The sequence below is a fragment of the Acipenser ruthenus genome, chromosome 16 (assembly GCF_902713425.1).
Source record: "Acipenser ruthenus chromosome 16, fAciRut3.2 maternal haplotype, whole genome shotgun sequence".
Taxonomy (NCBI): domain Eukaryota; kingdom Metazoa; phylum Chordata; class Actinopteri; order Acipenseriformes; family Acipenseridae; genus Acipenser; species Acipenser ruthenus.
In genome coordinates this window covers 6,555,849-6,580,545 of record NC_081204.1, presented here as the reverse complement: position 1 = coordinate 6,580,545, position 24,697 = coordinate 6,555,849, and the positions used below count along the sequence as shown (strand labels likewise).

At 36.8% G+C, this 24,697-nt stretch overlaps 2 protein-coding genes across 3 annotated transcripts in view; one reads left to right on the top strand and one right to left on the bottom strand.

The window, feature by feature from the left end:
- The window catches only part of LOC117411793 (leucine-rich repeats and immunoglobulin-like domains protein 1), a 48,886-nt gene extending 40,708 nt beyond the window's left edge, over positions 1 to 8,178 (top strand). The window contains exons 13-19 of the mRNA XM_058988613.1: positions 1,070 to 1,390; positions 2,026 to 2,307; positions 2,624 to 3,055; positions 3,208 to 3,339; positions 3,963 to 4,058; positions 4,459 to 4,755; positions 5,262 to 8,178. Of these exons, the coding sequence (XP_058844596.1) occupies positions 1,070 to 1,390; positions 2,026 to 2,307; positions 2,624 to 3,055; positions 3,208 to 3,339; positions 3,963 to 4,058; positions 4,459 to 4,755; positions 5,262 to 5,491 (1,790 nt within the window). The 3' untranslated portion in view covers positions 5,492 to 8,178. The remainder of the gene's footprint in view (positions 1 to 1,069; positions 1,391 to 2,025; positions 2,308 to 2,623; positions 3,056 to 3,207; positions 3,340 to 3,962; positions 4,059 to 4,458; positions 4,756 to 5,261) is intronic.
- LOC117411794 (mitochondrial S-adenosylmethionine carrier protein-like) overlaps positions 8,125 to 24,697 on the bottom strand; it is a 57,986-nt gene continuing 41,413 nt past the window's right edge. The window contains exons 6-10 of one of the 2 annotated variants that reach the window (XR_009307454.1): positions 22,234 to 22,278; positions 16,743 to 16,812; positions 14,607 to 14,684; positions 13,084 to 13,157; positions 8,125 to 9,276 (exon numbers count right to left, since the gene is read on the bottom strand). Coding sequence is in view for 1 of the 2 variants with exons in the window: in XM_058988614.1 (XP_058844597.1) it covers positions 9,180 to 9,276; positions 13,084 to 13,157; positions 14,607 to 14,671; positions 16,743 to 16,812; positions 22,234 to 22,278 (351 nt within the window). In the remaining variant the exon portion in view is untranslated. The remainder of the gene's footprint in view (positions 9,277 to 13,083; positions 13,158 to 14,606; positions 14,685 to 16,742; positions 16,813 to 22,233; positions 22,279 to 24,697) is intronic. The other variant, XM_058988614.1, reaches the window with a different exon arrangement.

The window sequence follows — 24,697 nt, the reverse complement described above, 5'->3', positions numbered from 1 at the left end:
TGTGTGATTTGCAAAGTAAAAAACAAAAAACAAAAAAAAAGTTCTTAAATATACATCTTTCAGTAAAAATGACACTCGGAAGCTGACTCAGACTTTTGAAATGACATATTTCCCAAACAACAAACCTTTCTGTGTTTGAAAATCAATTTCTGCAGGTCTTTCTGCTCACAGTACAGTAGATCTCCTTTAATTAATTAAATGCTTATCGAATATTAAATTACTCTGGATGTATAAATCTTTGAAACGGCACAGCCTGGAATGCAGAATAAACCAACGGGCTCCTTGGGTCACATGGATGTTACAAAGGCACTTGCTTTAGAGGAGTCAAGCAAATACAGATGTTGCACGCAGACATTTTGCAGTTTTGTTTTTCGCCTTTGAGAGCTCATGTCTCACTAACTAATTGGCATAATTCTGTGTTTTTTTTCTATGTCATTTTAATTATACCAGCAAAGCAGTGATGCTTGTGGGAAATCATATTAAGATTTTTTTTTTGCCACTTGATTTGCCTTGAGGTGGTTAATAGATATTTCATTTTGAGAGAGCTGTAGTCATTGCTGAATTAATACTTTATTAAACTAAACGTGCACAAGCCTGTAAAAGAATATGATGTGTTTCATCCTCTTTTGCAGACACTTTGCTTTCACATCAGATGCACATCGATAGCTTTATTCTGCTCAAACATACACAATTAGTTGAGAACCAAGACTACAGTGTTAAAAGGGGAGAATCCTGAGAAATATTAAGAAAACACAAAGAGGAAAGTCCCTCTGTGTTTGTTAAAACAGTCAAAGCTGCATTTGAATGACATTTTTTTTCCCCCTTCAGTAAAAGCATGCATATGCGTTGAAAAGTGTCTCGATGACAGACTTCAATTTATCCAGATTAATTTATGGCAAACACATCCAAACAGCAAATTAGCGCTCTGCTCTGTTTCATCTTCAGTGTTGTGTTCAAAGACATTTTGTGATTTCAAGAAATTTCAGCTAAATCAACAGCAGAATGGCATTCTGGATTAGTAAGGTTGTCATCCCAGCGTGGCTAAAAACACTTGTTCTCCTACCCTCAGATGATGTTCCGAAGCCACAGATCACTCTCCAGCCCGAGACCACAATGGGAGTGCTGGGGAAAGACATCCGTTTTACCTGCACGGCGGCCAGCAGCAGCACCTCGCCAATGAGCTTTGCTTGGCGCAAAGACCAGGAGCTCCTGCGCGACGCGGACATGGAGAACTTTGCTCACGTGCGGGCCAAGGACGGCGAGGTGATGGAGTACACCACCATCCTGCACCTGCGTCACGTAACCTTCGCACACGAGGGCCGCTACCAGTGTATCATCACCAACCACTTTGGATCCACCTACTCGAACAAGGCGCGTCTCACTGTCAATGGTACGTTAGCTCTGCAACAGCTTAGGAACGAGGAGAGGGAATGCTAATGTCATTTGCTTATTTTTAAGTGTATTCCTGTAATGATTAAAAAATATGAAATCCCTTTGTCATTGCCTTCATAAGAACATACTGTAAATATCAGCCATTATCAAGTCCAAGGCCTCAAAAGCTTATTACAGCTGATGTGTCTTTTTCTAAATGTTAGTCACAAGTTAAATTGGTGATGGCAATTTGATTTGGTTTTCTTCTCTTAAATTACTTTTTTTTTATTTCTGTGGAACTAATTGATTTAAACCACATAATGAATTGGATAATTTCCAAATTACATACATAGACTGATCTTGCCAGTCTCTCTAGAACATAATACAAATTTAACAGCAGCAGACAGGCTTGTTATCCACATTCCAGACATATGGATTTCAAAACGGATACACACTGGTTTCATTTGTGAAAAAAAAAAGATTAACAAATATATATTTAACTTTCTCCACATGCAAGAAACAAGACATAAACAGGCTTTCCAAGATATGAAAATAGCACATGCTTAAGTATGGTAACATTAAAAGCTTATGGGAGAAATGTAGATCCTTCACTTGTCTTGATCCATCACTTGTCTTTTCCGCCTCTTTGTACAGTCCTTCCCTCCTTTATCAAGATGCCACAAGACATCACAATCCGCACTGGCACCACGGCCCGGCTGGAGTGTGCTGCAGAGGGGCACCCGTCTCCTACCATTGCCTGGCAGAAAGACGGGGGCACCGACTTCCCAGCCGCACGGGAGCGGCGCATGCATGTGATGCCCGATGACGATGTCTTCTTTATCATGAACGTGAAGATTGAGGATATGGGCGTCTACAGCTGTACAGCGCAGAACATAGCTGGTACCCTCTCCGCCAATGCCACTCTGTCTGTGCTGGGTAAGGAAAAATATTTAAATTTCCAGTCTCACAAACACTGCCTTTTGTTATCAACTTAAATCTTTTTTTTTTTTTTTGTTGGTACTACTAAAGACAGTTTACGGTTGAGCTGACACTAGAATCAACACCAGAATTAAAAAATATTGATGGATAAATACAATTAACCTGCAAATGCATCAGTGGTCTTTAGTTCCTGCGCCAAGCACACCAAATGCTAAAGATCACTAATAACTTGCACCTAATTCTTAAACATTTTACAGAGACTCTGTAAAAGCTGTATGCCTAACATGTACCTTATGTGATATCCTGTTTGCAGAGACGCCTTACTTGGTTCAGGCGCTGGAAGATCACACTGTGGCAGTGGGGGAGACGGTGGCACTGCAGTGCAAAGCGATGGGCAGCCCCCTCCCCCGGATCAGCTGGCTGAAGGGGGACGAGCCCCTGCAACTGACTGAGCGCTACCACTTTACTCCTGGCAACCAGCTGCTCATAATCCGCAACGCGGTGCAGGAAGATGCTGGCAAGTACACCTGCGTGATGTCCAACACTCTGGGGACCGAGCGAGCTCACAGCCAGCTCAGTGTTCAGCAAGCAAGCGGCTGTGTGGTCAGCAGGAAGGATGGCACCATGACTGTGGGCATCATCATCATCGCTGTGGTCTGCAGCATCGTCATCACCTCGCTGGTCTGGGTCTGCATCATCTACCAGACCAGGAAGAAGAGTGAAGAATACAGTGTCACTAATACAGGTGGGGGTCTTTGTTATTCCCTTAGATTTCCAATAAGTCAAGTTAAAATAACTAGAACAAGTGTTTTAAAATTTAGAAAAGAAGAGCTTCACACCTGTGTTTCTACCAATATATGAAGTATTCTAACAATTTACTTTTTTTTTTTTAAACAGATGAAACCATTGTCCCTCCAGATGTCCCAAGTTACCTGTCTTCTCAAGGAACTCTGTCCGATCGACAGGAAGTGTGCATCAGTGTGGAAACCAGCAAAGGTCCTCAGCCCAATGGACACATTGAGAGCAATGGTACAAACATACGCTCTATTTTTTAATTATCGGAGATGTACAGTCAATGGATGTTCTGTATGTGTCTCAAATTTTAAAATATACAGTAGATGCCGGTTATTAGCAACCCTGATAAAGACAACGTTCGGTTATTAACATTTTCCCAGGAACCAATCCCGTCCTAGACTTTAATGTTAGTGGAATTCTGATATTAGCAACTGCACGCTGCTTATTGACAACTTTATTACTAGTTGCCAGTGCTACAGAGTGCACATGCATGATTTATGCACATGCTTCATGCAGCTTTTAACACACTGACTTTGCAACTGCGTATTTCTGGTGGACCGAGGCAGAATCGTGGCTCTGAAACTGGCTACGAAGCTGCACGCAAAATTGAGATGGATTTACAGCGGGAGGTGGTACGTTGTAAAAAGCAGACAACGTTGGACAATTTCTTATTTTAAAATTGTGTTATTTAGAATTGATTGTAAGTACAACACCTATTTTTTGTTTGGTTTACCCATTGTAAGGATAATTGTAATTTGCCCTGATGAGCTGGAGGGGAGAGTCGCCAGTAACATGTATTATACAGTATAATCATTAATGTGTCACTAAACCTCTTGCTGTTTTAATTTGAAATGCAGGTATTTGCCAGAGTGATGCAGGAGGATGTCAAGACATGGAAAACCACATGGCCTGTAGAAGAAAAGAAGATGACACAGCAAGGCCAGAAAACGCAGGTACAGATTGGACTTCAATGTGAAATTTGCCCCACCTTTTTTCTTCCCTGAAAACACAAACTAAGAGTCAGTACAGTTTACTTTGTTTTATTAACAGGTTTGCTTTTGTTTCATTTTTTTCCCCCGGAAACACTTAATAAAACTAAATAAACTGTTCTGAATGTTAATACAGGTTTTCTTTGTTTCATAAATTAAAACATTCTGCATTGAAGGTTAGGAAATCAGGTTGTGCCTGTTGGGGAAATGTTGTTGCTGCTATTATTATTATTATTATTATTATTATTATTATTATTATTATTATTATAATAAAGAAGCATTAATATACCAAGACATGGGTTGGGCATGGGTTAATTTATGTTGTACACAGTTGGATTTATAATTTTTCTCATTTTAAATTCAGCTGGGTATGGAGTTCAAGTGATCTGCAGCGATTGTTTGGATAATGCCAACACTTACTCCAGAGATCAAGAATATTACCCTCAGAACTTCAGACCGGAGGATCACTCTCATCAACAAGCACTTGGCAGCACAGGATCATGCAGGGCTGACCTGGAAGATTCAGGCCCTGAGAATCACCAGCACTACAATGGGACTGTCAGTAGTTTGGAAAGAGAAGGCCCTATGTATCCTAGCAACCATGACAGGATGACAGCACAAACACAGAAAGGGCCGTCACTGAAACATTTTGACATAAATGGTAATGTTTTAAAAGCTTCTATTTAGATTTTTTTCCCCTCCAACATTTCAACTGGTGTTTATCAGTGTTAAATCGAAAGAAACCTGCTGAATAATGTTACGTTAACATTTTGAATTACATACCACTTTGTAGTTTTCCATATACTTAACAAAAAACTGACACAAATTGAAAAATGTGACATTTCGAAATCTAACTTTAAATACTGTACTACTTTTATGGCTTCCGGGAGACTTTTGCAATATCATTTGTTTAGTTTCTTTGATTACATGATGTTAAATTAAGAGTTTTTTTTTTTTTTAATTGTGTCAATCCTAAAATTCTAGGTGAGGCAAAGCTTTTGGCCATAGCTGTAGGATGCCAATATGTCCAGCGGCTGGATTAAACGTGTTATAGCGTGTCATTTATGTTCTAGAATACCTATTCTGTATGTCTTGCCACCTTAAGTGCACTAAATTTACTTTATTTTCCAAATGTTAATATATCTCAACACTCCTATTTTTTTCCAGGTTCCCATTCACAACCTATAGAAACTTCAGGACCACTCAGTACTGTCTGCCCTCCATCTTTAGAAGATTCATTCCATGAACCAATTAAATTAACCGGTCTTCCTCACACCTCATTGGACAATAAACGTGAGGCCGAAGCCAGACAGGCATTGCCTCCTAATGGACACCTACCCATGCTATGTGACTCCAATATTAGTGAGAGTATTCCATTGAGGAGAGCCAGTGATTGAAAGGATGGCCATAAAAACTGCTTTTCCTCTTTGCACTGAAAACCCTTTATTTATTGTTTTTGAGACACTACCTCAACTTTGAAACCAGAAGCTCTCCAAGGAAAGGGCATCAGAAGTTTGAGGACATTGCTTGTTTGAGCGTTTTTGAGTTGTACATAATTGTAATCTTCCCAGAGTTATCATTTGTAGTTCAACAGTTGACGTGCATTTGATGCATGCAAATGTCGAGAATATTGTACAGAGAAAGAGTTTTATTGAATATGGCTTGTACATAAGAGTTTTCATATATCTTTTACAAAGGATATTTTAATCTTTATTCAGTGCATGAATAACTGAGTGGATTCTTTTTTTTTTTTTTTTCCAATTTCTAAACAGAAAAAAAGTACTGTCTGGTGCCTTACTGCATGAACCCTAAGTACACTCATAAGAATCCACTTCTCACAACATTTGCTCAATTACAAATATATATTTTAAAAGGATATTGGAAAGATCACCAGCACACATGTTCCTTCAGTTTTTAATTGCACTTCTAGGTATAGTTTTAATTTTATAAAGAATTATAATGCTGGTGGTTTATGGCCTTAAACACACTTCTCATTAACTGAATTGTACAGTGGAAGAGCTTTGATTTGACTTCTCATTGGTGTGGAAATGAATGTAAACCCTATACATTTGTGTGGAAACAAAGAGGAACATCATATTTTCAAGCACTTTGTCTGCTGAACCTTATTTTGGATTTCAAAAGTTGGTGAAAAACAGGTTGCAAAATGTTTGGCCTACGCAATGCAATAACATTTACAAAGGCAATTTTACCTTCATGTAAATCTACGGTTTGCAGACTAAAATTGTGTTTTTAATAATTTAGCTTTTCTGTTATGTCACAATGTTTGAAAGTCACTCTGCTAGTATTGCAACTCTTTAGTCAAAGTACCACCAACTTTGGCTCATCCAGTTAAAGCATTGCCGCTGGCAGCGCAGGATGAGTCACACAGCTTGGATGGCGCTGGCGCCGGTTTGTGTCCAGGCTGTGCAAAGAGGCCGAACTTTGCTGGGGACCCCGAGGGGGGTGTCACATTGGCTCTGACGCTCCCAGGGTGGGGGATGGGGAAACCGGCAGGGACTCTTTCTCCTCATCGCGCAACAGCGAACCCTACTGGCCAGACACCGAGCACATTCAGAGTGGATAAAAGCAGGGCTGATCTCTGTGCTCCGGGATTGGTAGCCAGACCACCTCTGCTCTGGATTGCTCGGCGTAAAAGCATTTCTGGCTTTAGGCTTGTGAGAGCGGAGGATGCTCACATGCCCTCAGAACGTCTGTGCTGTGTGGGGACCCTCTGCGGTGAGGAGAAAAAACAGAATTGGACATTCCAAATTGGGTGGAAAAATAACTACAAATTAATAATTGGTCACTCAATTTAAAAACAAAACAAAAACAAAAAAGCACCACCTACTTTTGTTAAATGCTGTACTTTTACAAAGAGGTGAAACTAAAAGCCTCAGACCATTTCATTCACAAATCTCAGCTATGTACGGTACATTAATTCGTAATAAACCTACACATTTTCATTTAAATGCCAAAATCAAACTTTTAAATCAATATTCAATTAATCCATTTTTAATATGGTCTAATGTAAGGGTTTTTAATATAAGGTTGTTTCTGGTTTTCATAGTGCTTATCCCAAAGCCCAAAGACTTTGAGACTATTAATCTCCCCTGTAATTTGCTCCACATTTTAAAGTACATATCTCTGATTCCTATTGGCCCTATAGGGGATCTTTATTCATGTCACCACATATTTAGTATATTATATATAAATGAAGTATGACAGAAATGTCTTTAATGCTCAGGATGCAATTCCTTTTCATGTATCCTGTAGTTATATTTGAAATTGGAATAAATTGAGCTGTTAACCTCAACACTATCTGGTATCCAAGCTCTTCCATACAGAATCGTTTTACATGTGTAAAAGCTGCTGCAGCTGGTGTTGGTTACCTGTGGACATTATCAGTTTGTGTATATTTAAAAAAAAAAGTTTTAATATTATTACATGTTTGTTAAACTGTAGTGGTAGTAACAAATATGGACCACTTGGACAAAGAAGAATCTTATTTGGGTTATAACATGAGACAGCAACATATTATTTTCCAAGCTACTTGTCTAGATCATTCTAGTCTGTTTTTGATTCTCGACAGAATTGCACTTTTTGATAAGTAGCTTATATGAGTGCCAATGTACTGTTGATGTTGTGGGGAAGTGAAAGGATGTGTAATATTAAGGAAAATACCTGCAGAATAAAACTTGCAGCTGTGATTCAAAGAAACAAACCAGAGATTTATCAAATTGTTTGCAAATTGGAAGCAAGATGTTAGACCTGGACAATGATGTGAAATAATCTGTATTCAAACTGTTGGCAGAAAAATATTTACCCCTCTCGAAGCAATTGTTATTGAAAACACAAAATTGCCTCAAATACAAGGGTAAAAAGCTCAACATTATTTTTAAGAGATTGTTTTTTTACTGCCACAACAAATATGTGCTGCTTCCGAGAGACAAAGGGAGAGTGTCGCTTTTCTGTACAAAACTATTTATTTATATAAACTTTGGTAAAAAAAAGATTGTACATGGACAAGAACAAGTGTCTAACGTGACACTGAAGTGTCTTTATTAAAAACCCAATTATAATATGACATGGTGTCTTTGCATCATTGCTCACACTCATTTTTTTTTTAAAAAGGACATTCTTATAATAAGATTCCTAAAACTAAAGTTATTATTTTAAACCCACCATTTGTCAGCTTCAATTGACATGTAAAAAGGTTTTCCGAAAGCATTACGTTCCAATTAGTGCAACAACACAATGTTAGTACAGAGCTCATGCTCATCTGTGTTCATTTTACTGCTTTTCTGTTTGCAATTATCTGCATATTCCATAGGTCTAATAACTGTGTCTATCATTCCAGGAAATGTGGAATTGCCTGCTTATGCCATTTTCACAGGTCAAATGTTTTCATTTAATTCAAATTGGGGCCAATCCATATAACTGCTGCATCTGTGAATTGAAATTGGAGCCACTTTTGCCTCTATTTTCTTACTGTGCAACCCTAATAAACTGCAATTATTTCAAGGGAATTTGTCACTGAATGGAAAACTTGTATGATTGAAAACAACTTCCATATCAAAACTTAACATTGTAAGTAAAAAAAAAACATGTGTATTCTGGATACAGGAACGCCATTCTCATGTCACAGTTTGTTGAGGAAATTCTTACTATTGTACAGAAAGTTGACAATGTGCAAGCAGCTTCAAACTTCTTCAACAAATCATCTATCTGCATACCAGCTTTATAACAAACGCAGAGCTTTTCTCTCTTCCTTTATCTTAAAAACTAAGAAACAATTTAGTAACAACTGTTAATTACTGAGAAATGGATATTACATCAACCTCTTTGTTAACTTTGCTCCATGTGTCCCAAGACTCAGAATGTGGCACTCAAATTAGACTCCAACCGGAAAAAATGGCAAGTGGAAAGCCAGAGGTTTCTCCTGTAGGTGCTTACGTGATGGTCCATATAAAATGCACAGTGTGAATGTCAGGTACCGGCAAGGAGGCTCTAGGGGGATATTTGCTGCTGTTTCTCTTTCATTCCCCTCCACTGGCACTCACAGCAACAGCCAGACGTTCCTCTCTGCTACAACAGCAAGCTGCGAGCTTTCTCATAGGCCCCTAAGAAAATGAAACCACCGAGGCTGATCCAGGCCACTCTGGGGACAATGCCTGCAAACAATCTGAAAAAGAAACATTTGTACAGGAAGGTTTTTATTTAATGCAATTAAAACAGATAAGGCTTCAGCTTTTCCCATGTTTTTTTAAATTGGTAAATATTTTCTTGTGTGTAGATCCCACGGGAATTTAAAACATAAAGAAAAATGACACACAAACATGTTACAGTCATGCATAGTTGGTCACCAAGCTTCTATTTCCTGTAAAAAGAAACATATGTAAGATTTTCTCTTGCTGCTAGAACTCTACTAAAACAGCACAATAAGCTCTGGGCTGTTATTTAAGTAAACAACTTGTCTGTCTTAATTTTGTTAGCAAGCAAATGCACATTAATGAACACAAATTTTTATATAAATACACACAGTGCTTTATAGCTTTGATTCCTTAGAAAAGGGTCAAAAGAAGTTGAGCTCTGAGACATTTTAATCCCTCATAATTGGGAAAAGAGGTTATATTTTGTACACAATTCTCATGTGGGATGGATTTTGACCAAAGGATATCAATCATGCTTAGAAAAAGGGGCATATATTTCTATTTCTATCTCTATCTCCTCTTTCTCTAGGAACTCTTTGTTTTATTAATTTTATTAACTAATCAAAATGCTTATTGCTGCCATTATTGCCCAGCAGTACATGAAGCACCTGTGCATAATGTACTGTACTAGAACTGAACAGCCTGACAAGGTGCCAAACATAGTAAAGATCTTTCAACAACAGATCCCAGCGTTTAAAATATTCAACCCAGATCAAATGTTTGGAGGAAGACATTTCCTGTGCTGTAACCTTTTATACACTGGATAAAAAAAATAGTCGACATAAGTTCAGGGGCTCAATCGTCCTATAGATTTATGGTTTACAGCACTGGGTACGAGCAGTGTTGTTTTTTAATTTTTTTTAAATTTTACAACAGACTATTACTATAAATGTTACTGCTTTACACTTATGTTTTGTTTTTTTTAATAAATCTTTACAGTAAAATATTGAAATGCCACATCGCTCATTGCTATTATTTGTTTGTTTATTTAGCAGACGCCTTTATCCAAGGCGACTTACAGAGACTAGGGTGTGTGAACTATGCATCAGCTGCACAGTCACTTACAACTACGTCTCACCCGAAAGACGGAGCACAAGGAGGTTAAGTGACCTGCTCAGGGTCACACAATGAGTCAGTGGCTGAAGTGGGATTTGAACCTGGGACCTCCTGGTTACAAGCCCTTTTCTTTAACTACTGGACCACACAGCCTCCTATAACCTTAACTGTTATAAAAAGTTATCACAGTTATTATGACAGAAAATACAGGTTTCTTGAAGACAATGGGGTATATTTATCTTATCAGAGGAGTGTCTATATGCTGACATTTTTTACATTTTAAGTTCACTGCAATATGTTCCTAATTTTTTTTATTTTTAATTTTTAATGTTTTAATTTGTATTGTATTCAGGGATGTTAATAAATTAGCTAATAAACCCTTCCTGGGTAGGAACACAAGCACAGTTAATATAGAGTTAAAAGACGACTGTATTAAGACCAGTCACTATTACTTTAAATCATTAAAATAAACCTCAATGTGTACATTGGATAGAGTCACTGGTTTGATTTTGCACTGTTTTATTTATGTACCTTTCTATATTTTCAGCATAGATTAAAAAAAATTTAAAAACCTGTGGCTTGATCCCTGGCACAGCCCCAATCTTGTCCATACTCTGGATAGATACAGTCTGCACTACTCATTATCAACTAGCCCTGGAATAAATATCTCACGCGTTCATCATGTTTTAGCTCAGATGACTCATAAGCGAACGGACAATTATTTCCTGGCTCAACACGTGAAAGTATGAGTAACCCCACCTGTGACAAACATTTGGGGGTCTCCGTTTCCAACATCCCCCCAGAGTATACTGAGTAACCGTGACATCAACAATCTGGCTACATCATCATTTAATAACTGCATCAGAGCTGTCGTAAATTATTCATCGTTCAACAGAGCTAATCTCAAATCCACTGTGTTGACTAAAACAGCATTAATAATGGGAATGACTATTCCCATATGTTATTGGATAGAAGTCCTCATTAAATCCAGTGCAGTTTTAATCAGCTGCAGAACCCCATTTTCTATAAACATACAGACCTTAAGCACTGACAAATAGCACCAGACTTTAACTATGTGTGGGATTGTGGGTGATATTAGGTTCCAAGTAATAAAATAAATACTGCCAGATTCAAACAGAGTACTTTGTCCCCAACATTAAAGCTTGAAATTCAGAAATATGTCATTTTTTTTTAAAGGGGGCACAACATCTCATTAACTTATGAGTGATTAAAAAAAAAAAAAAAAAAAAAAAAAAAAAAAGCCAAAGCCAAATTAAAGTATTGTGGCCCAATATATGTTGTAATTTTCTATTCTCCAAAATATACGTGCTAGTACTTAGGAAGATCCTATCATAAACGTGGTTTATGTGAACCTCTAATTGCAGTTCTTTTGGTTTTTGTAGTAATGAACACTGCTCAGAGCTTCGGGCAATCTGACAGATGGAAGCAGTTTATGGCTTCACTAGACAGCAATTGAGCTTATTACCATAATTATAGCTTTAAAGCAGAGCAATTTGTACGAGGTACGTACCGGCGGAACAGTTCAGGGTTTACCCAGAATCATTTATCATTGTTTTCTTACAGAGCTATACATTTTTTAAAGATGTGCTTAGTTCACAAACAGTACTGCAATTAGAAGGTGAATCATGCATTTTTTTAGTAAGAAGAAAGAAAAAATCAAATGGGAAACACAAGTGTGGTTAATTCAACAGGGATACTTAAGAAGGCTGCTGAAAAAATATTGCAAGACTTTTTTTTTTTTAAACCAAATAAAAAATTACACGTTCCAGAGCTTGTATCCTTTAATATTTTTAGTGCTAAGGTGATCTTTTTAGCTTTATGACTGCTCATAAAAAATATGTTTAAACGAAGCTGACTTCCTTGTGTAAGAGTATGAAGGGTATGTGCTGTGGATTGTCAAACAGTAAATTATTGATGTTGGCCATAAATAACTTGTTCTGAAATAATTACCCAGAATTTGAAACACTTTTTATAAAAACAATGCCATCTGCGCCATTTTTGTAAAATATATTTAATATTTTATTTATCAGGGCATGTAGTTAGCTAAATTGCCAAGAAACACAGCTTTTAAGACAAGGCCTCTCATTCCTTTTTTTCATGTTGCCAAACTAACATCTTCTAAAAGTTATGCATCATTAACCATGTGCATTTGGTTATCGCAAAAAAAAAAAAAAATACTACAATAAATCTCCTTTGAAATATAAGTAAATGTTCTGTGGTGGGTTACAGACGTTTTGTTTTATTGTTGTAATCCAGGTCTCCCAATGATTCATTAAAAAAAATAAAAATAAATGATAATTAAATATTGATATCAGTCAACCTTTCTGGTTCTCAATAACTAAAATACCTATCCAGTGCACTGCAACCAGAGAATGGAAGAAAAGTGAGAATGGGCAGACCCCAGTCTACATGTTCCTCATATAAACTCAATTTGTAAAAAAAAGGAAGCCACCTGAAACAAACAATGTTAGTACCATTCTTATCCCACACCAAGGATAAAAGTAACACTTTGAAGCCATTTTGTACCATGAAAAGCTGTGTGATCTACATCCACAGCCTCTCATAATGCATAGCACTGGTACATGCTTAAAATATGATCTGTGGTTCTCAAGACATAGTTAAAACTGTGGCATACCTTGTTGTCAGATATGAATCCCTCAGGGTAGATAATATACGATAACATTACTGCTGATAACGCTTACCCAGATAATCCTTTCACGTTCCAGACCTCTTGCAACACAAAGGGAATGTTTCCTCTAGCCGTGGTGGTACCTGCCTACATCAGCACAAAGTAGGCAGATCAAAAATAAAATAAACAGAAAGAAAACACTGTGATTTATGACCTGTCTTTTTAACTTCCACAGTAATAGAAGCAACACTTTGTTTAGTCTATCTGCATTTTTCTTCTGTCATGAAAAATTACAAAGCATCCACTTCCTGCCAATGCAACAGGTGATCCATAATTGCCTACACCTTAGGTATCTACCCTATGAAATTACACAGTATGAGTCCCACTAAATCGTGGTTGTCTAATTTTGTAAGCAGGAAGCACACACCATTTTGAAGTAACTGGTTTATGTATTAAGTATAGAGGGTTATTTTAATATAATAATTATTTTTAATTAGGAAAGAAAGATTATCGCATGTAGAATCAATTAATTAAAACTATGGATGGATTCATGTTATAATTTTTCACACTTGGACGTTGATTACAGAATCCTAGTCGACATTTAAATGACCAAAGCCTTTTCTTTTGGACTTTGGTTAGGTTTTAGGTTAAGACATACAAGGCACGTGTCTGAAATCGTGGCCCTTCTTTCTTTCACTAAAAATGCAATTCCATGTCTGAATTTTCCAAACAAAACACACATCCACTGATGCAGGTCTTCAGGGCAGCTCTCAATGAAGTGTCCAAGCTACCTCAGCTAAACCTGACGAGATAACTATGCAAACTACCATGATGAAATGAAATCCACCCATCCAGATTGTGCTTGCTTGTACACTTGAACACATGTTGAAATACAGCAGGATGTTTGTTCTAACCTGTCAGGCTGTTTAGAATTTCAATAGCTTTATTCATTATCATCAAATAGCCAACTGTTTTGGTTAATGGTGTTATTCTTTAATGTCAAGGGCATTCTATTAACTATTTCCATACGTAATTAATAGTGTTAATGAGTCCACCATACCAGTAGAACCCCGCTATTTTTGCTTGTTGCAGTTTTCTAAATAAAATACTCTGCATGATATTGGATGTGTTTATCTAGAAGACCAGTTAAAAAAACAAAAGAAAACAAAAAAATACCCCAAGAGCTAAATTTAATGATGCCAAGTCATGAAAGACAGCTTTTATAAAACACCCACTGCGCTGGCAATGGATAAGAAACACATCTGTACTGCATTTATGTATAGGGTATTAATTACTGTGATATGAAAAATAAAGAGTTAATCCAAAAAAAACATATTGAAAGATGATATTGTAGGTGTTCTATAATTTAAATACTTTAACATTTAGTTTTTTTTTGTGTGTGTGTGTGTGTGTGTTATTCAAATAAAAGGTTAAACACATTTTTATTTGAAGCAACGCTGAAACATAACATTTCCAGTCTTGACACGGCTGGTCATATTGTAGCTCAATTTCTGTCCAATTCCTTGTTATGTGTATTTTGGCCCTGTAACACCTCCCAGCTGTCCTTTGCAATATTATGCTATTGCTTACGCTTACCTTTGCCAACATAATTCTGGTCTTTGCTACGTCCAGGGGTGTCGTGACTGCAGCTGCAACTCCACCTGAGAATGCATACTATATATATATATATATATATATATATATATATATATATATATAGATAGTACTGTTAACCTTGGGAATAACTTACTTTAAAAAAAAAAAAAAAAATTCTACATATACACATTTTATACAAAGCAAACAACAAAGCCCGTTACAAAAAAACAAAAAAACTATATCTACATTTGCTAAATGTCACTGAAGGATGCTTTGCAAGAGTAGACATAGCTCTCTGATGTAATCTGATTAAAGCTGTTCTGCCAGAAAGGTGTTTCCATGGGTCACATGCATCTATAGTAGCAGGAATTATCTAACTTGGTTAAGTGCCTGCAGTGACAGTTTCGGATGACAGACTACAGCAAATGTGACAGAGATACCAGACAGCCATTACATGACCGGCAGACTTTTTAGTGCTGTGCAATGGCCTGCCTGCGCGCGCACACACACACACACACACACACACACACACACATTCCTATACCATCCAGGGAATATACCACACCCATCCACACCAATAAATAAAATAGAAGGAACATATAAATGATGATACATGATTTAACCAGAAACAATTATTAACTAGCTGGAGCTACTTAAATATAAAAAAAGACCCAATTACAAACAAGTTTAAATCCAGGACAATGAAGTGCAATTGTTGTCATTTCAATCCAGAAATATTGTGTACACACAATAATGGTCCTTAGCTGGTAATACCATTATAAAAAGTAACACCCTGTGCTTATGGCTCAATAAATGCATTGACTGTATTTATACAAGCTTTCCCAGCACAAGCACTCTTCCAGACTGTGACATGTAGCATCTGATTAACTTCATTTTATTCTTAAGCACAATATAAAGTGTGCTTTGCAGTGCTTTCAGTTCAAAGTACTATATATATATATATATATAGTTTTAATGAATGTATTATTTTGCATTCTGGATAAACTAAAATCAAGCTTCAGTGCAACAAGTGCAGGGTATGAACCACCTGTTGTTTGCAGACCCTTGCTAATCCAAGCTAGCCAGCACCACCTATACAGTACAAGACATCTAGTTTGGAGCTCACTGGGCTGTCTGCCAAGAACATGCATTATATGGCAAAGAAGTACGAGTAGAAAGCAAGCCACAACTTTAGATTATATATACAGTGTGTGTAGATCTAGTTTAACAGTTGTATCAAGTAGTTTTTATTACACAATGAGCCTATTTAATTGATCTAAACAGGGATGGACCGAAGTACTGCAGTTATTTAATTCATTAATATAGCACCCTTCCTGGTGTTTTTTCAGATAGAAATACTCTTACTCCACGGTTTAGATCAAATGAATACGGTATACCATGACACATACTAACTTAAATTGTCAATAAAATGGACTGCTTTGCCACTTTGTGCTCAAGTCTGACATGGCGCTATTTTTTTAAAAATCCTCCTTAAAAATATAGCTCCCCTTGAACTATTTATTTTTCAAATTCTGCATTAGGACTGATGTATAATTCAGTACAATGTAAAAATCATTAAAAACTATATTAAAAGTGCAAACCCATTTAAAGCTTATTTTTCTCCTCCCCAAACTGGGGTTAGATATACCAGGTGGTTGTGGCCAGAAGCGTTACTAAAACAGAAAATGGCAGGCTTTAGGCCCTCGGGGTGTTCTGTCAGTATCCTCAACCCTCCCGACTACAATTAATCTGTTATTTCTGTCATTCCTGTCACATGAGCTGTGAATTATGTCCTCTTGTTGAAATCACTTAAAACCCCTGAAGAGCTGTGTGGGTCAGACAGCTGTGTGGCCTAGCACCCAGAAAAGGCTTCTTCACAGATAATTTTCAAAATTGTCCAGTGGTAGGATGCAGTGAATTTTATTTAAAATGTTTAATTTATATTTGGTTTACCAGGACTTACCTTTTACATAAGAACTAAAAAACATGTTACTGTTAAGACGACCTTTGTGGAATTTGTTAAGGAATGCAGCTTTGTTAAACTTATAACTTAAAAATATATATATATATATATTTTTTTCCTGGCTTTTCTCCCCTCCCTTCACATTTCCCAGTATAGCATATAATCCTTTGCACCTGCAAAAGCTCCGCACACTGCTGACTGCCAAGAATACAGCACATGACCCTGCTTCCATGACCAAAGGCCCTGCAGTGGAAAAAAAGGGGGGGAAATGAAGATATTAGATGCAGTTAAAACCATCTGAAACCCCACTGGGTTAGCTCTGAGGATGGAAACTCAAGTGTGCAGCTATTTTTGTGTTCTCATATTCAGTGATGTAAGACACTCATTTTCCCAAGAAACTTAACTGGCTACCAAAAGAAGCAGCTGGAAAAGAGCAGGGGTTACAATTACAGTATAGAGCTCAGCAAAAACAAAGACTTACAATAATAAAGATAAATGTACAGAAGATTGTCCTGAACCTTTTTAATATGGCTTCAATTATTTCCCAGTGTCAAATTATAAGCATTCCCAAACTGTTTCTCATGTGTAGGTTAGTATAATTTACAAGGGACTTGCATGTGGATTTGTTAAATAACCGTCTGAAGGAAATTGTACAGCTATGCAGGCGTGCATAAAATATCTTAATCCAGGAAAAATATCTCAACCTCCGCCAGAGGAGCTTTGTTTTATCCATATCCTTGACAGGCAACGCTCACTGTGGTGCTAACCTAGCCCTCCATCCTCATATTGTGCTTGTTCACAGCAGAACAAATGCCAGAGACACAACAGCCTCTTTGGCAGATCGCTGTGGTCAATGTTTCTTAGGCTTTCTGCATGACCCCTCTTTTTTAATGTTCTAGAAATCAGACTGAAGAGATACTATGTATCCAGGCTGTGAACACTAGGATCTCTCCTCATACACAATTATAAAGAGAACACCATTTTTCACACATCTCTTGGCCAGTGAATGAAATGAAACTCAATTTTAAAGACTCTGTCTGAACATTTTGGTTTGTCAAACTATCTAGAAGAACTGCCTTGCTGTTGATTTGATATAGCCTCCTACCAAAACAAGACAGCAAGCCAAAACTCATCCTAGACAAAGAATGGCGTCCTTAACTAAGGACAAATATACAAAAAAATGTGATCGGATCAATAAACACAATTATCTTCTGCTGATAATTAAATACTGTACTCATATTTCTAGTGTTGATATCACTTTTGATAGATGGCATAAGCACATTTTAGATATATGATGACATGATATTGTGTGCAAAATAACAAAAATAAAAAAGTTATCTACCTGCGCCCCCACCTCGATAGAGGAGCCCTTTCCTTACTCACTAATTACTTATATGGATTGTTGATTATAAAATAACGCTTTATCACTTGCTGTCTTTTTAAAATTGCCAAGTTAAACAGCTGCTGTTGTGCAATGTGCTGAATGCAACACAATTGACGTTTTCAATTAACTGAAGAACACATTGTTACAGATGAATTGTGTATTAGATTTATTTTACCCCTCCCTTATGTCATATTGTGACCCGTTGACCTCACCTTGTTTGTACAATATGTACCATGAAAGAGGTGAAGTCAACAGATTAAAGCACCAATTGACAGCAAGTTTGAGCAATAGAGAAAAAATAACGCAAATCTTACGATTAGAGCAACATAACATGAAATTTGTAAGCATGTCAAATTAAAAGGTTCATTTTTAGTCATTGGTGATGTGAAGATCAGTCCCTTGCATGTTCTGCACTAAAATATTGTGCCGTATACAGATTGCGTGTTTAACACACATTTTAAATCTGATTTCTTTGCAATGTAAACCATTATTTGTAAATGGGACCCACGTAGCATAAATGACTATATTACCTAATAAAGTAGAACATTTAAATCCTAGCATTGAAAGTGTCATAATTAGCAATCCTGTTTTAAAAAGCTTTACAATCGCTCAGCTGCCGCAAATAATGACTGCTTGATTGGTTTAAGGAATGCCATTTGAAGAACAGCATGAAATAATTACCGGCAGATCTTTTTTTAAAAGGGCACTATCCCCCCCCCACACTCCTTCACTGGAGTGTGTAGTCCAGGGGCTGCACTACTGTAAGTGCCAAGATGTGTCATGTGTATTCCATTAAGTTGCAGATTGAATGGGAGACTTTGTTTTTTCACTTCAAAGGGATGCCGTCGCAGAGAGCCATCCCAGTCTCTCGCTCTTCCCTTATGAATAACAAATTGGAATTAAATCTGCTGGCTGTGGTGCATGGAAACTCACACAGGCGGAGCTCTGTTCAACTTCCATGCTCTCTGACCCCCTTTTAACTCTTCTGGACAGACACTACACTGCACTATTTACCATCCTTCACAAGCTTCACACAACTTACTTTACCACCTTAAAGTATAGAACCCTTTTCCTTGTTTAAGAATTACATTTAGTTACTTAGATTCTTGTTTAAACCCGATTAAGGTCAGAAGACCAGGAAACACTTATCATTAATTCAGAATGTTTCTAAACATCAAAATCTAATTTTAAGATTAAATAAAAAACATATACAAATCTTTATTGCACTAAAAACACATATTTTACTTCAAAACTGTCTTTCAAAAAAAAAAAAAAAATGATATCTCTCTCTCTATATATTAATCTAATGATATATCTATTTGTAATTATAGTGTAGCTTTCCATACATACAGTCAGCACTCGGTTATCTGTTACCCAGATGCACATCAGTTGCGTTTTACCATCCTTGTATTAAGAATAAAATCAATCCCCATTATATATATATATATATATATATATGTAACAAATTAATGCACTTACCCGTCACATGCGATTTCCAACTCCTACTTTCTGAAGCCTACTTATTTTCAGATATGTATTTTTGATATTGTATCATTTTTGGTGTTCCCTGAAAAACAGACATGGGTAGGATCGGGCCAAAATAAAATAATGAGATATGGATCATGCACGTTTAACCGTCACTGAAGTCAAAATTTTATAGGGTCGGATATGTGAGTGCTGACTGTATATAGATATAGATATAGATACTGTATATAGACACACACAGTAGAAGCCTGGTCATCCAAACAGTTTAGGTGACATAGAAATAGTTCTTATGAACGAACATTCGGATAAACGCAACTTTACAAAAAAACAGCAATACATGTACATATATTGTACTCTAAAGGTGTATTTAAACATCAGCACTCTATGCCCCAAACACTTTGTTTCCTTAGTTTTACACTGGAGCATTTTCTGACAAAACAGTTCTAACTGTTGTATCCGTGCTGAGTTTTTCCCCTGCTAAGCAAAGCTGCCCGATGCTGTGTCTTTGTAAAATCTGTACAGCCTCGTCCTCTGGGTGTAGTCGACTATAGAACAGCAATGCTTTCTCAAAGTACTGGTCCTGAAATCAGAGCACCCCGTTCCATTTCTTGCATGAACCACATGTACAAGTTTTTTCTCTCGTATTGTCTTGACACAGTCGCATTGTTCTTCGTAGTGCTGTGGCGGTACTTGATTCCAAGGTGCTCAAGAATTTCTCAAGTTTTTTGTGTCAGTAATCGTTGACACTCCCACATCATACTCTTTGAAAAGTGCATTCAGCCTTTTCCAACCGTTCAATACGTTTTCAGCTAGAGTAAGTACTGTCCTGTCCCTTTTTGTTTGTCAGGCATTTTGAATTTGTCGGGGACACACTGGTCTAAACTTGAGCTACCGGAACATATCACTGAGGAGCTAATCAAAGAAACAAAATAGTACTGATTACACAACTAGGTCCCTGTTAAAGAAAGCTCAGTCTACTGATCATAGTTCAATCTGGTTAACTTAATGTGGCAAATACAGGGATCAGGGATCAAAAGGACAGTAAATGCTTCCTACAAATGATCATACATTCATATAGTAATTTAAAATATAACAGTAAAAGGATTCTTGAAAATAATGTGGTGACACAAGTGAAGTTTAGAATGTCTGTTGTAAGAAGAACATATTGCTGGGAGGAACTAGTGGAGTCATCTTTCAGAATTTGATTTCACAGGGACCAGATTGCCAGATTGAGTATTGTACTTTTCTCATGTTTAAGGCAATAGGACACAGTGTGCAGGAATTCAATGGTGTTCTTCTGGACATATGGATAGATATGGACCAAGGAGTGACCATGCTTAGACAATCTCGAGTCCTCTATCGACTACATAAATGCAAGCCTTCAAAGTGGTGCATTCAAGGAATCTGTATGAGCTGGGTTTGGTATCAAACTAAAAGCAAGGGATATAGAAAATCCCCTTTAAGGCCACTGCACACTGGATCCGATAACGCATCTGAATTTAACGTGTGTCTAAACAGAAACTGTGTTGTGTAATATCATATGTTAACGTTTTATTTTTTTATTATATATTGCGTAACAACATTATTGTAGATCTAGTAGAAACATGTTTTTGTGTTCAAAGTTATGTACAACAGAATTGTATTTATTTTTTATTAAAATACTGAAACTAGGTATATTTACTACAAAGCCTCCACTGCACATCATCGCTCTGAAGTACGATACTAATGCATCTAGTGTGCAATGGACGACTTTTTCGGATGACGGATGCTAAATGACGGATCCAGTGTGCAATGGCCTTTAAGCTTAACAAGATCTATGACTAACTGAAACAAATATAACAATGTTATATCTGACTTTGTCCAACACCAACAAAATGCGGAAGACTGACTTTTCCACATCATGAAAAAATCCTAGTAGATATTTTGGGAGGGTGGAATTTTCAGTAAATAAAATGAAAAAGTTGTTGCCTCCGGTTTCAACAAATACATTTTATTACAGTAATTTAACGAAATCTTGTAATTTGTCTGGCTACCATTTTCTATTGTGCCATTTTGGAGACTATTATGATCGTGACTAAAGATTTGAATTCCTCTGTTCCACACAAAATGACTTACGAAGCAGAAACAGATGGCAAGAAAGAATGTCTTTCAAAGTGTGAAAAAATCCTGTGAATGACAGTTATTATTTCACTGAGAAAGTGATCTCTATTTCCCTCACAGCTGTCTGATGCATTGTCCTTTTAGTAAAATTAGGCGGTTATGCCATTGAAATTTGCTGTTCTCATTGGTTAGCTATGACATCATGCCTTAAAATGCTGCATTAAAAATCACTTTTATGATGCAGAAGCAGACAACTGAGACACATGTGCTGTTCTCCTTTATGGTGAAAGTGATAAATTTGTAATCATTCCTGAGAGATAGATATATGAAAATGCAAGATATTGTTAAAATTGTACTTAGTCATGCAATATTTTATTTCCCCAAACAGGGATGGAAATAAGACTCTTACTGTATAGAAGTTTCATCCATTCCAAGTTTTACTACAAGCTTGATTAGCCATATTGTATAGCTAACAAGCTCAGGTGTGTCTTATTAAACTCATAGTAAAGCCAGTAATGGATCAAACTGCTATGCAATGGGAGTCTTATTTCCATCCCTTATATCTAGAAACTACATTAGTCATTTTTGTGAATTGAATTCTAACAATGGTGCAATCAACTTTGAAAGAATATTATTCGACCACCAAAACAGAAAGTCATATTCTAAGGTTTCAAGTTGGCTAAATATTGACCTACCTTTAAAAACTCCCAGAGTGGAAACTGCACAAGAGAGAAGGGAATCTGAAATCAAACAGAAGTTATGTCAGTGAGAAAAAAAAGAAACAGCACACATTTGCTGGCTGACCAGGTCACAAGTTTGCCACATACTCTTGCAATGGATTACCCAGGTGTAGTCATTGATTCACTCTGAATACAGTGACATCACAACTTTCTTCAGAATATCAAGTCCAATCAAAAGAGTGGGCCTATGTGCAGCCTTTCTTATGTAGTTACTATTACTTTCTCAATCAAGAGAACCCATCACCTAACACATTTGGAAGACTGAATGTTACACCATTCAAATAAGTTGACACTGCATTACATTTCAAGAGAACACCCAGCTACGTCATTGAGATCTTTCAATTGAGAAATGTAGCAAGTTAATGAATAGTTATCTTCCTGTACTCCCACAAGGCTCATGAGTAATGATTAATAAATGAGAAGTCCCCAGTTTAGACTCCTGTGTAAAACAGAACTTGACAGGCAGCTGCCACAGCAAATTTGTTATCTGCCCAGGCAGGAAGCAGCAGCGAGAAGAAATCAATGTCACTGCTGTACAATGAGCTGACAAGCTGAAATCTCAGAGGAAGTTTGTCATCTCCAGCAAAAAAGGACCTTCCCTTGAGATACTCCAGTCCCACAGAAAGGTCAATCATGGCCAACACTACCAACTTCTTGCTGCTCCAGTCACAGTGTTCATATGCTAGTTTTTCTATTTTAGATTTTATTTGATTGCAACACAACAACAATTTGCATTTGTCCTATAGGCAAAGTAGTGTATAGTACCACCACTCCCCAACTCTCTACCCTAATCCACCTTTCAATCTTTAATATTTATTTAACCTTGTGCATATTTCTGAGGTTACAAAGTGGAAGTTTAAAAGCACAACCAGCTGCTCTCTAGAAATCACCCTTGTGCCAGTATTTAGTGGACCTCTGCGCGACAATGTTTCTCTTCTGAGATGGTGCTGCACAATATGAAAAGATTCTGAAGACTGCAAACCTGTCAACACCATTGCTTTTAGTTGCACACTAATCTTTCTAATGATCTATGTCTGTGGTTCTCATTCCTGCTCTTCAGCAACTCAAACTGTTCCAGGTTACTGTTCCAATCTGGACAAAAAATATCTTTTTTTTTTTTTTTTAATGTGAATTGTATTAAGAACAATGACTACAGCGATTCGAAGCTGGACAGTAAATGTAGATTTGAAATCAACATATTGTTCCTGGTTTCAGTTATAATAAAAACCTGGACAGTTGGAGCTTCACAAGAACTGGCATTGAGTACCACTGATCTCCAGCATTTCCAATATATAATGATGATCTGTTCTCTAATCCAAGCCTTAGCCAAAGCTAAGCTTTGAGAGAAGACTGGAATGTGAAACAGCTGATATTAAATCGGGTATCATTAACCCTTTAAGGACCGGGATCGTGTTAACACGATCATACTGAAGTTTGTATGGTTTCTGAAGTACTTTATAATGTTCCCCAGAGTGTTGTGAAAAGAAAGACACCATTTCCAAGATGCTACTGAAAAAAATGGATTTTTAGTGAATTTGTATAGTAAGAGAGTCAAATACAGCCAAAAAACGCCTGATCCTGGGGGAGCAGCCCACTGAAAAATGCATGGTCCTGAAAGGGTTAAAAGTTTATACTTGAATAACTGTGCAATCAAAATGAGTGAAAGTATGCTCTTTTCTTAGAGCTGTCACTGTGTTGCCATATTGTATCTCCCATTTAAGCTTTTTGAGTGAATTCGTGTTACAAGAATTGTATTAAAACATTAAAAAATGTTCACTTACAAGGCTTTAATGATTCAGAATTTTCTCTTTTTTATGAGCTAAGAGTTGCTTTATGTAAGGGTGTATCCGTTGGCTTCAGAAAAAGATAAAACACTTGTATGGAGGACTGTATATTAATAACTGCATATGTTCATTCTGATGAACAAAAGTAAAAAAAAAAAAAAAAAAACATTAAAGAAAAAGCATATTTTAGACTACAGTATGCAGAGCAGGGCCCAGATACTGTAATATTAATTAAATTGTTAGAAATAAATACAAAACTAAACCTGCATTTTATAAACTTGTATACTGTATAAATATTCAATCTGCCCAAGCTTTTTACATTCAACGTTTTGATACTGGTATGACTGGATTTAAACTTTTTAAATAGTGTGGATTTAAACATTAATATCATCATCACATCACACACTGAAGGTTACATTTAATCAAAACATACAGTGTCACTTTATGACCCCATTTCTTGCATTCTCACATTTATATGCCATTATTCAATCAAAAAGAACAAACATAACTATGGGGAGTTTGATTCAATGTCGTGATAAAACTGGGTAACAATGCAGTATTATTTTTTTTAAATGGATCCACCACTTAGCTGCTGCTTTCAGTTTAGCAGAAACAATAATATCCTATTTATAGCT